Source organism: Nicotiana sylvestris, chromosome 1, assembly GCF_000393655.2.
Source record: "Nicotiana sylvestris chromosome 1, ASM39365v2, whole genome shotgun sequence".
Taxonomy (NCBI): Eukaryota; Viridiplantae; Streptophyta; class Magnoliopsida; order Solanales; family Solanaceae; genus Nicotiana; species Nicotiana sylvestris.
This window is the reverse complement of record NC_091057.1, coordinates 150,447,996-150,463,931: the sequence shown is the minus strand read 5'-3', so window position 1 is coordinate 150,463,931 and position 15,936 is coordinate 150,447,996. Positions and strand designations below refer to the sequence as shown.

General features: G+C 35.1%; 1 protein-coding gene across 1 annotated transcript; it reads left to right on the top strand.

Moving 5' to 3' along the window:
- The first annotated feature begins 948 nt into the window (after nucleotides 1-948).
- On the top strand, nucleotides 949-5,035 carry LOC104241754 (uncharacterized). The gene is made up of 4 exons (XM_009796684.2): nucleotides 949-1,276; nucleotides 1,382-1,645; nucleotides 2,561-2,720; nucleotides 4,389-5,035. The coding sequence occupies exons 1-4, from the start codon at nucleotides 1,076-1,078 to the stop codon at nucleotides 4,565-4,567; spliced, it is 804 nt and encodes a 267-aa protein (XP_009794986.1). The 5' UTR covers nucleotides 949-1,075; the 3' UTR covers nucleotides 4,568-5,035.
- The last annotated feature ends 10,901 nt before the right edge of the window (nucleotides 5,036-15,936 follow it).

The following is a 15,936-nucleotide window of genomic DNA, read 5'->3' as shown; positions in this document are numbered from 1 at the left end:
AAAATTTATTTAAAGGCATATATTTATTGTATTAGCTTATAAGTTTTGATAATTACTTTATTTAAAATTTAATCTAACTGTGTAATTACATTTGTACAACCAAACAATAAACTTGTAATACACTGTAATTACACTATGACAAACAAACAGGCAGTCCTAATTATAATATTATGTAATTACTAGGCCGTGTACTTATTTTTTTCCTTTTTTCCTCTTATTACCCTAGTAATTATACTAATTTCAATTACCTGGTGACTCTCCTGTTCAAACCTGCTGCAAATTATTTTTATTGAGTTAGGGGTCTTTCGAAAATAACTTCCCTTGGTTGTTGGTAGAGAAAGTATCCCGTCATTTTAAATCCAAAATTTAAAAATCGATAACTATAATAACAAGGTGAAATAATAACAATAATAATAGTAGTAATAATGGTTCAATTTCCAAACAAGTTAGTATCCATCGTATGAACTATTAAATCTTCACTGATCATATTTTTCATGTGATATTCATCTTTGATTAATATTATACAACAACATTACACAGAACAAAAAATTACTGAAATATTGACAGTTGCATAATAACATCATAAGATTGATGAAATGGTATAAGTTGGTGTCACACCTTGGCATCGACCAAACTCAAACTATATTGGACTTATGATATTTGCCCACCTTTACGAAAAATAACTTAGCATAATGGGAGCTCTAAAAACTACTAGTAATTGCCATCTATTCACGTTCGTTAGCCCTTTGTTTCATTTCAAATGGGTTAAAGACTATCAAATAGTCAATCAGGAGTTATTTAGGTATTCTAGCAAATGTTTTATTTCGTGAAAAAAATTTCAACCTAAATTACTTTTTCAGAAAAGTGGAGATACATGGTTGAAAGCTCAAAAAAATTAAAATTAAAAATAAATAAAATAAAAAGATGGTTGAAAGCAAAGCTAAAGCTGAGGACAGATTTTTCTTATCTTATTCTCCTCCTGTCAATCTATTTATCTTGCCTTTTTGTGTTCCTGAAGTTTCTCCTTCCAATCCATCAAACAGCAAACGTGTCAGAAAATATCTAAGCAAAAACCATGGCTGCCACACTCAGCCTCCTCAAACTTCCAATCTTGCCCTCAAAACAGCACCAAACTAAACCCAAGCTGTCAATTCCGAGCAAGCATTCAGTTACTCTTCTCCCTCAAAAGCTCCTCCCCAATGAGACCATTGACCAACTCAGATCAGCTTCTCTTCCTCTCACAGCACTCACATTACCTTTCTTTCTCGATGCCAAGGCATGTTTTCTCTTTAATATTGTGAAAAATTTGTTACTTTTTTCTTTATTATTGCTGAGCATATTGGTTTATGTGAATAATTTGAATCTTGGGTTTTGTGAACAGGATGCATTTGCAGTGGGTGGAGAGTTTGGGATATTTGAGGGAAGAACTATTGCTCTGATTCATCCCACTGTGATGGCTGGTTTGTTTGTATACACTTTATATGCGGGTTATCTTGGATGGCAATGGCGGAGAGTTAGGACTACTCAAAATGAGATTAATGAGCTGAAGAAGCAAGTTAAACCTCTCCCTGTGACCCCTGAAGGCACCCCTGTTCAACCCCCTAAGCCATCCCCTGTTGAAGCCAGAATTCAGCAACTCACTGAGGTGCAAGTTTTTTAATTTATTTTATATATTTTGTTCTTTGCACCCCTTTTTAGCCTTCACTTTCTATTTAGTAGAGGGTCTTTAGGTGGTGTGGGACTGCAGTGGGGCGCTATAGGTATTTTGGAGTAACAACAACAACAACCCAATATAATCCCACTTAGTGGGGTCTGGGGAGGGCAGTGTGTACGCATACCTTACCCCTATCCTGAGATAGAGAGGTTTTTTTGCAAAATAGACCCCCGACATCCTTCCCTCCCAAGAACTTCCCACCTTGCTCTTGGGGAGACTCAAACTCACAACCTCTCGTGGTTAGAAGTGGGGTTGCTTACCATAAGCAAGCATGATTTGTGGTGCCTTGTCACTATGAAATCTCAGCTTAAAACTGTTCTTTTTCTTCTTTCGTGACACTAGGAATTGCAATGTCACTTGTAGGAATTTATGGTAGAGTACATAATATGTCATTGATCTGCGCAATTGACGAACTTTCAGAGATATAATCTAATATAACTAACTGCTATAGGTTCCTACTGTACTAGTAGAATTGTTTTTGGTTGTTCTGGTTTTTTGTTATTAGGGTTCGAGCCTTGGAAGCAGCCACTAATGCTTGCATTTAGAAAGGTTGTCTACATCACACCCCTTGGGGTTGCGGTCCTTCCCCGGACCCTGCGTGAATCGGGGATACTTTGTCCATCAGGCTGCCCTTTTATGGCTTTTTGCTATCTTAGAGCCCTAGTTTGAATAAACTTCCCATCGCAGTTATTCTACAGCATGTGATGGGAACAGCTATAATGTTGTATTCCCTTTTAGTTGAGCTCCCAATGTGATCACTTGCAGATGTAGTTCTAACACTGGTGTTCATATATTGTCCACTTTCTGAGTATCTGAATCTATTCTTTTGCTGTTTTTGAACTTCAGGAACGGAAGGAGCTGATTAAAGGTTCATACAGGGATAAACACTTCAATGCAGGTTCCATATTGCTTGCATGGGGGGTGTTTGAGTCAATTGCTGGAGGCGTGAATACCTGGTTTAGGACTGGGAAGTTATTTCCAGGGCCTCATTTATTTGCCGGGGCAGGTAATGTTCGCATCTCCTATTAATCTGAGCAAATTGTTGACCAAAGGGAAAAAGAACAACTATATCAAAGTAGATTGATTCTATTTTGCATCATAAATGGTCAAGTTTATGATTTCTGAGCTGTTGCATTCTGAGTCATTCAATTAAAGAAAAACAAGAAAAAAGAGAAAAAGTTGCGCAATATTCTCAAGTCCCTAGTCTATACTTACATTTACGCAAAAGTGTCATACGTTTCATCCTATCTTGCTTCCGCTTTTTGTGAGTACTAGAAGATTGTATCATTACGCCATAATTACAAACTAGTAGTAATAATTAGGGGCAATAGTTCTATGGAAAAAGAAGAAGAAAAAAGGTCTTAAATATTCCTCATACATGTGGAAACCATACTTATATTCAACTATAGTATAGTAATATTATGTATCTTTACCCCTATGGTTTTCGAGTTAAATGCTACCCTGCGGTGTAGAAGTAGGCTAAGAGCTTACTTATGGCTTTGAGAACTATCCATAACCGCATTACTAGTTTCGTGCATGTTGCATTCATTTTCCTCCAAACATTTGATAACTTTTCCAACTTACCTCAATTCATAGCATATGATATATTTCAAGGCAACTATAGTTCAACCTCATTCATTAAGATTTCTGGACAACTTTATTCATATTAAATTATTGATCCATGTAGTTGAATTATGTAAACTGCCTCATTACCTATCCAAAAATAGAAAGAAATATGTGAACCGCCTCATTACCTATCCAAAAATAGAAAGAAATATGTGAACCGCCTCATTTGTATTAAGATGTTAGAGAGTGAACACTTTTGCAGCTTATTCATTTTATTTCTTGCGTCAAATACGGGGAAATATTTCTGTTGATGGCTAGCAAAAAGGCTTGAATCCGAAAGTCAGTTCACTATGCACTCAGACAAAATGTTAATTGTATGAACTGCAATCATCTAAAAGTTTAAATTGTTAGAGAGTGAAAACTTCTAGTTCTATTTTATGTTAGTATTTCAAACTCTTAATAGAGGTTGATGGTTATATAGCTTGACTAGTCTTACAATATATAGCATGATATTCACAGCATGAGGCTTACTAATTCCTTACACCAGTTCAAATTTGATGGAGCTAGAAAGAAGGAAGCTTGAGCTTGTCTACTTTGTAGTTGCTGCTTAAACGCGTTTTTTAATTAAAGTGGAATCAATAGACCAATAATCCGGGGAACTTGTGAGTTATGGCTCCTGAATAAATATTATAGGAAGCATTAAATCTTCTATAGATATTTACAGAGTGCTTTGAATTTACAGAAGACTTTTTAAATATGGCGTATTCCATCTGTTATCAGTGACTTTAATCAAGTAACACATGGTTATTTGGTGATGATATGGTCCTGCATTGCTGAACCGGTTCGCGGTTGTAATACCATAATAACCATGTCTTACAGCTCACAAGCATGTATAAGTTTTTAGTACTCAAATTGCAACTGGTGCGAACTTGCTGTCAATGCATACAAACCAAAATACTAGTAATGTTTGTGTTCAACCTCTGTTAGTCTTTTTGTTTCATGATGATTGGTAGGTTTGGTGTTGTGCAACATTGTCTAGATAGTTAATCTTAAGTTCATTAACTGGTCTGTGTAAGTGACTTGATTTGTTGTAACTTTGATGGAACAGGGATTACAATTCTGTGGGCAGCAGCAGCAGCCCTTGTACCAGCAATGCAAAGGGGGAATGAAACCGCTAGAAATCTGCACATAGCTTTGAACGCATTAAACGTTATCCTCTTCATTTGGCAAATCCCTACTGGAATTGACATTGTCTTCAAAGTATTCGAATTTACCAGCTGGCCTTGACTTGTTCGTCGTTTGAAGGCTGAGTTGTCTGCTTTCTTATGTAAGTATTCACAATAGAAGAGAGTACTTATTGCGGTATGGTGCAATGGTTATACCAGGTGTAATGGGCCTTTCGAAGATTTATCTAGAAATAAAGAAAAATAAAAATAAAGGATGATTCATTTAGATACAGGTCAAAACTAATGGTGTGAGCATGCTTGTATCAATCAAGCTACTATGCATCAATTTAGAATTAGTTGGGGTTGACGACAGAAATATTTTGTATGCATTTCTCTCTGCTCAGGTATTAGAGTACTTTGGAATTATTGGTTTTAGCGGTGCCTCAGCTGCAATTCAAGATTCCTTCAGCTTTATGAACAAACCTTGTGTTGATTTCAGAGTTATATCTGTAGTTTGTAAACTGTAAATGGCGTTAAATCTAGCCAGCTTTTCCTTAATCAAATCATAAATGGAGCATCGTTTTGATCATGTTAGAGATCAGAATGCAAATTGCCATGACTTCGTCGTTTATAGCTATCCAATCAAGTGATAAGCAGCAGCACGAAACTAGACTCCTATTTTTGTTGAAAACCATTTATCCTTTGCACCTGGATTCATATATTCGAGTTGTTTTAACAGCACATTTGTTTGATAGTTGGAAATGATTTAACTAGTTAATAAATCCAAGATCCACCAGCATACTTTCATTAAGCTAAAATACTTTAATGGACCAAAGTACTAGGAAGAAAATAATCAAGTGTTTAATACACAAATGGTAAGAATGTACGGGTGAAAAGAATCTGCCGTGCTATAGCTTAGAACCCCCTTGAAAGCGAGGGCTAAGGCACAAAGCCGCCTTGGGTTTAGCTAAACCCAATAACTTTTGTTCAAACAGTGTATTTGGTATTTTGAATTCATGAAATATGTATAAATATTAAATCTAGAACCAAGTCATTAAAACATAAAGTCGTGATCCGAAAATCCAGAACTCACGCCTCTGTTGATTGTTGAAAGGGGGAGACAGCATCATATTTTAGAAGCATATATAAGGAATCTGACTGTTACTTCGAATAGATCAAAGTACCATCATATTTTAGAAGCATATATAAGGAATCTGACTGTTACTTCGAATAGATCAAAGTACCAGTAAGGCAACTAGTGTCAGATGCAAAAAAAGCTAGGAATGGACGGATGAATATGTAAAAACTAATTTGCTACAACTTAGAACCCCGTTGAAGCCTCTTGAAAAGAGAGACAGCATCACATATTCAGCAAGCAAAGTCAAGACAAAGACGGTTGAAGTGAATGACACCCCAAATTAAAATACCCCTTTTTGTTGAACTTCAACTTCAAGAATCTTATTGAAGTCCAACATACAGTAACTTGTTATTCTTCGTTGCTTTTCCCTTTTTACTTATGACGTCTGTATTCTTGTAACCAAAGATGAATCTTGAGGCAAGAACTAAGAAGGAAAGAGGATTCCAGCTAAAAGGACCATATATATGCTTTCTACGTATGATAGATGGTTTGTGCAGGGTGTGCATCGACAGTAATGTAGAAGCCGCAATTCGAACATTTACTTCATCAGTAGAACCTTAGAGTAACGGGTAAAGTTGTTGTCATGTGACCAGGAGATCACGAGTTCGAGTCGTAAAAACAGCCTCATGCATGCTGCATACAATAGACCCTTGCGGTGCGCATAGTGGGAGTTTAGTGTACCGACTGTCCTTTTTATCTGGCAGAGATTCCGCAGGGAATATGAGCATTTCACTCTGCAGCTCCTATCTGTTATGAAAACGGCTTGTCAAGGACTCAAAACTGTTAAAAATTCTGTTACCCCACCATCTCGGTTGTTTGTGCGGTAAGTTTGTTACCGAGTCTTTGAGAAGCCAATCAAAGTGAAAATTGAGAAGTTGAAAACTTCTTTTCCACTAACAAAAGGGGATATGAATATGATGTTTTCTTGATGAATGCAGGCACCAAAGATTTGATACCAAAACCCTGAAAATGAACCAGATGCTTTTCTTACTCTCTTTTTTTTTTTTTACCTTTTTGTTGTTAATTTTGGAACTTTTTGTCCCCGTTTTTCACGGTGAATTCCTCAAGTATCCTCAGTCATAGACTTGTATATATTTAAGTGTGCACCAAAGAATTGAATAGCCAACTCATTCTAGTTTCTTCATTTGATAAGGTAAAAATTAGTGCAGTGCGCGTTCTGTAGTGTACTAGTGTGTTCCTAACGAACTAGTATTAGAATGTCAAACCAACAACGACCATTTTCATGGTTCAGGTTGGCTCCTTTCGGTCGCCAATTGCAACCAGCTCCAGCTCCAACACCGCGGCCACCAGCACTTCGAGCTCCTGCTCCACAGCCATTTAGGCCCCCAGCGCCTCAGCCTCGGCCAACCATTCGACCACCACCACCTGCTGTTACATCTCCTCCACCACCTACTAGAGCATTGTTCCCTGGCATTACTACTACTGCTGCTGCAAGATCCCCAACAACATCCACTGCCCCTCCCTCTCCAGCAAAATCAATACCAGCAGCAACATCTGTCCCTTCTTCTCCTGCAGCAACTTCAACATTTCTCCCAATCACATCCTCTTCTTTCACCTTAAGAAGCCCTGAAACCAAGACGCGCGCTCCACCTTCCTCTTCATTGACAACTTCTCCATTCCCAAAACCAGTAGCATCACCACCTAAAACTGCTACACCTACAGCTCCAACCACCACTGTCACTGCTTCTACTACTGCAACCACAACCTTATCTACAAGAACTATCAAGCCTTTTAAGGAATCACCACAACAGTACCCTGAAACGAGGCCTCTATTTCGTCCACCACCTCCAGAAAAAGAACCCAAGCGTGCACCATTGGTAGAAGAGACTAAGAAACTAATGCTGGGGCAAGAAGCCACTGGAAATTCTTCTAAGATGAATGGGAAAGCTACTACTGATAATAAGAAAGTTACTGAACTGAAAATATTGCCAAGGAGATTGGTAACGCTGACTGGTGAGAACAAAGGGGCCATAATGGTATTGAGTCCTAATTCCACCAAGAAATCTTATACTAATGGCTTTGGAGGTAAGTCTCAAACTGTTGGAGGCAACAAAGAAGAAGGCCAAACTCATGTTAAAGGGTCAAACAAGAAGAAGGAAGATCAAAGTGAGATGAATGCAATGGAGATGGAAGAGTCAACACTGTTCATTAACAGCAATGTACAAGGAGTTAACAACTCCATTTTAGATGATTCAAGTCTCACCCACCATGATCCTGGTTTTCATATCTTCTTCTCAGCGGATTAATAGCCCTATATATGCATGGTCGAAGGTAATAATAATACTAATATATGGTGTCTGAGGAATTTTGTTTTGATTGATTAATAAAAGTGCGTAGGGAATGGATTCTGATTCTCCATGTTCGAGCTGTAGTCCATCTTTTATGTACTTTATTTTCGGCATTAATTAATGAATTTCCTTTGAAGTTGTTGAATATTTTATCACGAAGCTCTAGTATAACATTGATAAGGAGCATTCTCTAAATCACCATCTTTCCGAAGGAAATCTAATTCTTGTATTAAGGAATTATTTTTCATTATTCCATGTTGAGTATAATATGGCCTAGCTATTTGTTTACCCTAAAAATGAGTAACAATTAAATTTGTACGCAGTTTTAAGGATATTGGATTTAATTCAATACGAATGATTAATTCAATTAAATTTGTACACGGTCTTAATATTAATTTATAAGATATATAAGTAGCATTATTAAATTTGTCAGTAACATTACCGCGAACAAATCTCAAGTCAACGTTCTTAATCATGCTTAATGAAATATGTTTAATGAAAATTAAAAAATTAAAGCTCGTTGATTTATCAGCCAAGCCATACCCCTTAATTTAATAAATAAAATACCCACATTTTGCAAAATGACACATTTCAAATAAATAATATTAACAAATAAAGCTTTAAAAAAACTTAATATTAAACACAAATATTTTTGAAACTTCTTTTAAATTTTTTATTGACAATAAAAAACTATCATTTTAAACAAATCTTTATTTTTATTGACTATTAAAAAATTGATTATAAATTTTTTATTGTTAACAAATATATCTTGTTATTTTAAATCAATATTAAAAAATTAATTTTTTTATCATTATTATATTTAAAATATGTTCGTGTCTGAATATGATTAAATAAATTGAGTGCCATGGAAAAATTAAATGTATGAATATATTATAAAAATAATAAATAAAATAATCTAAAGTTATTTAATTATAAATAAAATACCTAGGTAAAAATATATTATATAGTATATAATATAGAAGGTATTACATAAATGAGAGGATTTATAATATTAAGGGCATAACAGATTTTTCAGGTAAATGTTTGTAAAATCTGGTCAAACCGTCAAAGTGATTATAGTGATAACTAGATCATAATAAAATAATTTTTGTGTAATAAAAGAAAAAAAGTGACTTTTGGATAATTAATATAAAGTTGATCTTGAGGGATTAACAAGGAGTATCACCTCATTGATGGTATTGGGCATTAGATTTGTAACATATACTTGATTACCTCTACTGGAAGACGCAAGATCGGGGAAGAGTTGAGGTGGATTGTGTGTGGTGCAGGCGCATGCATAGTAAAGTGGCCTTTTGTGAACGTGTGGGTCATTTTGGGGTGGAATTGTACTGACAAATGATCCCTTTTCAAAAAAGAAATACTCTTTTTATGTGTAAGAGTACCCGATTTGAAGGGAGCAGAGTCAAAAGGGGGGGGGGGGGGGAATCCTTAATCCCATTTTTGTCGGTTGTATTGGAATTTTTGGAGATGGAGATATTCCCCAAAGTGACATCTTTTGGGATTGTGCCTGACTTAGGCAGATGCCGTTTCAGCCTAATAAGCTTGGTTTGTGGGGCTGCAATTATTTTAACTTGGTCCACTTGTAAAGCTGGGCCTTTATCAGAGTTGGGCCTTATATGCCTCAAGTCTTTTTGGTTCTCCGTAGCCCGTCCCATAGAGCCCAAGTGTTCACCTGGGTCCAGTTGCTCGTGTACCTTAGGGCTACCACCGCTAGTGGTGGTGGCTACCAGGTCGAGGAACGTACTTGTGGCTTCATTGTACCATTTTACCTGGGTCATGGGTTGCTCCGATGTTGCTCTGGCCAGCCGTTAAGCGATTTCTCTTGTGAATTTTCTTCTTATTTCGCGTGAATGGGACCTTCTGCCACAGAGAGTCTTCGCCTAGGACTGTACCATCGTTTGTGGTAGTAGGAGTTGGGTTAACTGGACTATTAGTTTCATTGGGCTTGGGGATGAATAAGCAGTAACGTAGCTTATGGTCAATTCTCCCACATCCCTTGCAAAGAATCCCTTCCCCCTCATATAGGATGGGTTGATTGTGAGTGCCGATGGTGACTGGAATATCAAGTGGAACCTGTACACAGATCCTAGCATACCTTCCCCTAAGGGTGGATGAGGTACATGTATCTATTTCCAGAAGCTTGCCAACCTTGTTGCCCGCTTGCTCTAGGATTGCCCTATTATAAAACTCTGTTATAGTTATGGGAGTCTGATCCAAATTGTTGTAAGAGCTAGCTTGGATTCCGCTAGAACAAAGTTTGGTTCCCATCTTTGTATAGATAGAAAATGTCCCGTCACAAACTAAGGTCCCTTAGTCCGGACTTTGTTCATGCTTGCTTCAAGGTTGAAATAACGATGAAGAAATCCCATCTCAAGTCGATTAGTGTTAGTGATTCACTGGGTTTCCAAAGTTGTGCAAGCTTTGCTCGCAATAACTGGCTGGGGAAATTCCCCCCCCCCCCAAATAGTTTCACTATTACAGAGTATTTTCAGGGGAGGTATAACCTGATCTTGTCTTCCTTTGACAAAGGAATGAAAATATTTCCCGCATTTAATCCGAACAGGGGGAAGAGTGGGTTAATTCATATAAAGTGGTGGACACCAGATTCCTTTCTAGTAAGATCTCTTTGAAAGAATTTTTCTGAGGAATGTCCTCTTCCATCTCAATTTGAGTGGCTTCCATAGGGGGTCCGGTGGTTCCAATAAGATTTTGGAGGATAGATCCTTTGCCGGGAGTAGGGATGTGGCCATTTCAGTGATGTTTGGTTAGAGAGTGGAGAGAGGTGTGGGTTTTCTCTCTCCTTACTTTACAAATTTTTAGTTGATTTTGAAAAAGTAATAGCTTTTTAAAATATTAGTCACTATTATATGTATAAACTACGTACGTATTGTCCATGATAAAAGTTTGTTTGGTACTACATTTGCTGTCGTACACATTTTTACAACTTATACAAAAATTAAATATGGAAAATAATATTATTCATTTAAAGTTCTAAATATTAGGACTTTTTATATGGTTTAAATAAGAAAAAATTTAATAACTAAATTATTTGATCTAGAATTCTTAAACATTAGGAAAATTATTAAAAGGCAAAATACCTTAAATCACCCCTAAACTTTGCTCAGATTATTAGTATACTCCCCGAACTATCCTCGGTCTTAATTACCCTCCTTAACTTGGCATTTTGAGGGTCATTACCCCCCTAGACGCTGATGTGACAAAAAGTGTGGGTGCACTCCCTGCCACGTAGATTTTTCAATCAATGTGGCATTTTTTTGAAAAACAAAATTTATCTTTTTAAGAATATTACTTTTTTAGATAATTTTTTTCGAATAAAATTTATAATAAAGATATAATTATATTATTTAGGCTAAATATTTTTGTTTGGCCAAAAAATAATAAAGTTTTAGTTAATATTTTTTTGAATTTGACTTGAAAATAAAGATTTATACAATTGAAATAAATAGTCAAGGCATCTTAAAAGTTATAAAATATACATAGTTGAAATAAATAGTCATTGCATCAAAAGAAAAAATAAAAAGAGTGTACAATTGCACTTGTAATTTTTTGCAATTGTACACTCTTTTTTATTTCTTCTTTTGATGCAACGACTATTTATTTCAACTGTGCATTTTACCTTTTTAGGTAAAATCTGTAAAAAAGAAAAATTTAGAGCACCATAATTTAGAGCTATATAAGAAATTATAGCCAAAAATATTAATTTCAAACTATGTATTTTTTATAACTTTTTAGATGCACTGATTATTTATTTCAATTGTACAAATCTTTATTTTCAGGTCACATTCAAAAAAATATTAACTAAAACTTTATTAATTTTGGCCAAATAAAAATACTTAGCTTAAATAATATAGTTATACCCAAGTTTTATTATAAATTGTATTCGGAAAAAAAATTATCTAAAAAGTAATATTCTTAAAAAGGTAAAAAAAATATTTTATTTTTCAAAAAAAATACCACAGAGACAAAAAAATCCACGTGGCAGGTGAGTGCACCCACACTTTTTGCCACATCAGCGTCTAGGAGGGTAATGACCCTCAAAAGGCCAAGTTGAGGGAGGTAATTAAGACCGGGCATAGTTCGGGGAGGATACTAATAATCTGAGCCAAGTTTAGGGGTGATTTAAGGTATTTCCTAATTAAAATTACAATCTTGTCCAATATGGAATCAGTTTTTAAAGGGTAAAAAAGCGAACGACATTTCGCGTAGGGCCTTCGTGCTTTTAATATATTAGTCTTAGGGTACGCGCGTTGCGCATGCACCCATATTACGATCAAAATCTTTATAAAACCACATAAATATTATTAAAAATATCTTGATATAGAATTTAAACTAAAGGAAATAGTTAGCTTCATGTTAATTTTGTTTAACTAATTCTATAAGAAAAGAAACGTTACCGCACAAAGTCCTAATATGTCCTATTAGATTTCGATATATGGGTTTTGTATTTAATTTAAAAGCTCAGAATAAGCACAATATATTAATTTATATTACCATTGCTCACGACAGTATGTAAGTCAGTCTATAACCTCTAAACTTTTTTATAGAAAATAAATTAAAAGGTTAAGTTGCATGTAACAAGCTTGTATTATTCTAAGAAAATGAACAACAAAGAGGATATCACAATTATATAAGGAACCATGAATATGCTATAGTTTTTTTGTTATTCATTATTAAACAATTTTATAATTTTGTATGTATAATGTTTTGAAGTAATAGTACATCATGGAAGGGTAATATGATCAATCAATGTCACAAAAAGATATGTTCATCCATAAATAATTGTTTGTATTATAATATTCTTGCTTTCGGAAATAAAGACACATTAACTATAATTTTATAAAGAAGCAAGGATGATTCGTTTCTTACATTGAATTACATGAATTCGGCACTTTCCAAAAACAAAAAAACATAAAAATAAAGTAAGGTTTTAATGAGACACATTATCTTTTAATGAACATCCAAGGGGGAGTGTTATAAATATATTATATTATGGATGTTCATTTAGTACTCCGTTGTAAATAAGCTTCCTGAAGAAGCTTATCCATATGGGACTCCACCGTAAATATGTTTATCTATTTAAGTACTCTATTGGAAATAAGCTTCCTGAAGAAGCTTATCACTTCGATACCCGGTTATGGATAAATATTACCCCCGGTAGAAGATTATTCATACCGGGTATAATAAGCTTATCCTTTCAGTACCCAGTTATGGATAAATATTATCCCCGGTAGAAGATTATCCATACCGGGTATAATAAGCTTATCCTTTCAGTACCCAGCTATGGATAAACATTACCCCGGTAGAAGATTATCCATACCGGGTATAATAAGCTTATCCTTTCAGTATCCAGCTATGGATAAATATTATCCCCGGTAGAAGATTATCCATACCAGGTATAATAAGCTTATCCTTTCAGTACCCAGTTATGGATAAACATTACCCCCGGTAGAAGATTATCCATATCGGGTATAATAAGCTTATCCTTTCAGTATTCTGTTATGGATAAACATTGCTCTCAGTAGAAGATTATCCATATCTGGTATACTAGCAACTTACACAACAGCTTCCTTTCTTCTATAAATAGAAGAGATTTCAGTTCATTATGTACATCAGTTTAAATTCGAATAATATATCAGTTTCTCTCTATACTTGTCTTTACTTTATAGTCTTTATTTTATAACACATTATCAGCACGAAACTCTACCATCTCGAGCAAATATTTTGAAAGTATCTGAGGTAAGAACTTTCTTTTTTTAAATAATGTCAAATCTTTCTAAACTTGAATTTGTAGCCTTGGATATATCGGGCAAAAGCTACATGTCTTGGGTGCTTGATGCTGAAATTCATCTTGATGCGATGAGTCTGGCAGACACCATCAAAGACAAAAATCAGGCATCAAACCAAGACCGTGCCAAAGCAATGATATTCCTACGCCATCACCTTGATGATGGCCTGAAAATGGAATATCTTACTGTTAAAGATCCAGTCATACTGTGGAATAATTTAAAAGATAGATATGACCACCTGAAGATGGTCGTTCTTCCATAGGCACGATATGATTGGACTCATCTAAGGCTATAAGATTTTAAATCTATCAGTGAGTATAATTCTGCTATGTTCAGAATTATTTTCCAATTGAAGTTATGTGGTGATAATATTACTGATCATGATATGTTGGAGAAAACTTTCACCACTTTTCATGCCTCGAATATGCTCCTGCAGCAGCAATATCGAGAGATGAGATTTAAAAAGTATTCTGAACTTATCTCACATCTTCTTATAGCCGAGCAACATAATGGGCTATTAATGAAAAATCATGAAAGCCGACCTACTGGTTCTTGTCCATTCCCTGAAGTGAATGATACGAACTTCCACCAGGCTAAACGTGAAAAAGGTCGTGGCCCCAGTCGTGGTCATGGTCGTGGTCGGGAAAGAAACTCTAATCATGGTAATAATAATAAACCAAAGAACACTCCTCACCACCAGCAGTAGAAAAGGAAGGAACAAAAGCATGAAGCGGTGCAAGCACCAAATGCAGAAAATGCATGCTATAGATGTGGAGGAAAAGGGCACTGGTCACGTACTTGTCGTACGCCAAAGCACCTGGTTGAGCTTTATCAAGCCTCCCTGAAGAAGACAGAGAAAAATGCTGAAGCAAATTTTATTTCTGAAGATAATTTAGACTTCATGCATTTGGATGTAGCTGATTACTTTGCACTCCCAGAAGGAGAAACAAGTCATGTAATCGGTGGTGAATCTGTAGAAATGTAAATATTTTAATTTTTGTTATTTGTAATAGATAGTATGGTTATGTAATTGTTGTACATAAAGAAAAATTATGATTTGATAATGATGTTTACTATAATATATCTTGTTTATGTCATTTTGAAGAATATGGATAACATTATTAGATCAACTTAAACTCTAGCAGAGTTTGCAAGAAATATACAACCACAAGAAGTGGTTATATTTCGTATATCTCATTGTAATTATATTTTGTTAACTACCAGAAGTGGTATATGCCTATGATCACCAGAAGTGATAATTTAGGCTTTCTATGGTTACAATTGAAGATAAGCTACATAAATATTCTCTATATTAAATGCACGCCTCGATTTGCTCCTGAAGTAGTAAATATTTTAAAAGAGGTTGAGGCATCACAATTTGATGTGATTAATGCGCATTCAGATAATTATGTTCGATTTCCTGAAGGATGAGAACTTTTGATAATATTAATCCATTCCCTGAAGTGAATGTGACAATACTAATAAGTCGGGTAAATATGAACGCGCTCTTGATGTGAATACATTACAATTCACCTCCAGAAGAGTTAATATAATTGAGAGAATATATACTCAATATTTCGTATTTTAAATTTGCTCCTGAAGAAGTAACACAATTGAAATTGCCTCCTGAAGTGGAAAAATATTATGAAGAGGAGTTTTCGTGTGCTTAAACAATTGTTTTACATTGTTTATTTGATTGTGATTTTCTCTCATGACACCAGCAGTGTCTGAGCAATATTTGATAGTACAAAATGTATCAACAACTCCTGAAGAGCTAAATGTTTGCCTAAAGAATACATGACACCAGTAGTGCCAGATAAATATTAGATTGTGGATAATAAATGAAGGCTCTCGAAGAGCTTATATACAAATATGTCATTCATATTATATGATTATGGTCAAAACATATGTTGTAGTAAACCTGAAGTTTACTAATACAAATGGCTATCATATTGAGACTACAAATGATTGGAAGATTGATAATCTTCATGTTTCCACAATCATAGGGGGTAAAATAATATGTATGTGAGAAGTTACCCGCCTTATTCTTTAATTTGTACTATATCATGTATCACAGTAAACCAGAAGTTTACTAAAGCAAAAGTTTATGCCATAGTAAACCAGAAGTTTACTAAGAGATAGCACATGACATGATAAACTTGAAGTTTTCATTTGCCATTTTTAAATGAGCTATTTGAGAATTCAGATAAGCATA

Bases quoted from the DNA above. Each gene is read 5' to 3' on its own strand.
- LOC104241754 (XM_009796684.2), top strand. From the start codon at position 1,076: ATGGCTGCCACACTCAGCCTCCTCAAACTTCCAATCTTGCCCTCAAAA. The intron at 1,277-1,381 runs GCATGTTTTCTC...TTTTGTGAACAG, and splicing joins CTTTCTTTCTCGATGCCAAG to GATGCATTTGCAGTGGGTGG. The intron at 2,721-4,388 runs GTAATGTTCGCA...TTGATGGAACAG, and splicing joins TCATTTATTTGCCGGGGCAG to GGATTACAATTCTGTGGGCA.